This window comes from Diaphorina citri, unplaced genomic scaffold, assembly GCF_000475195.1.
Source record: "Diaphorina citri unplaced genomic scaffold, Diaci psyllid genome assembly version 1.1 scaffold61785, whole genome shotgun sequence".
Taxonomy (NCBI): domain Eukaryota; kingdom Metazoa; phylum Arthropoda; class Insecta; order Hemiptera; family Psyllidae; genus Diaphorina; species Diaphorina citri.
The window spans coordinates 1-424 of record NW_007439054.1 but is presented as its reverse complement, the minus strand read 5'-3'; the positions used below and the strand labels follow the sequence as shown (position 1 = coordinate 424).

The window sequence follows — 424 nt, the reverse complement described above, 5'->3', positions numbered from 1 at the left end:
TACAATACACTGACAAACTTCACCAACCTATACAACTACCAGGTCCCTATCGCTGATAACACACCCAATACCCTCATGGTAGAACTATTCAACACAACTACGTTCAGAAAGGCTGTACACGTAGGAAATACAACGTACGACACGTCTGTCACTGAAGACGTATTCCTCAAGAATGATATCATGGGTTCTGTCAAAGGAAACATTGAAAACATCCTCGACAGTCGCAATCCATCGTACAGAGTCCTATTCTACAGTGGTCAGTTAGATGTCATTGTGGCATATCCCTTCACTGAAAACTTCTTGAGGAACCTTGACTTTGGTGGGAAAGAAACTTACCTGACAGCCTCCAGGGAATTTGTGTATTACAAGAACGAACTGAAAGGATATGTGAAGAAAGCAAAGAACTTGTATGAAGTATTGGTAC

General features: G+C 41.5%; 1 protein-coding gene across 1 annotated transcript; it reads left to right on the top strand.

Annotated features, from left to right (window-relative positions):
* Positions 1–34: 34 nt before the first annotated feature.
* On the top strand, positions 35–414 carry LOC113473689 (venom serine carboxypeptidase-like; the record flags this gene model as incomplete). The annotated part of the gene is made up of 1 exon (XM_026833175.1): positions 35–414. A coding segment is annotated over exon 1 (339 nt), but the record flags the coding sequence as incomplete, so codon positions are not given.
* Positions 415–424: the final 10 nt, after the last annotated feature.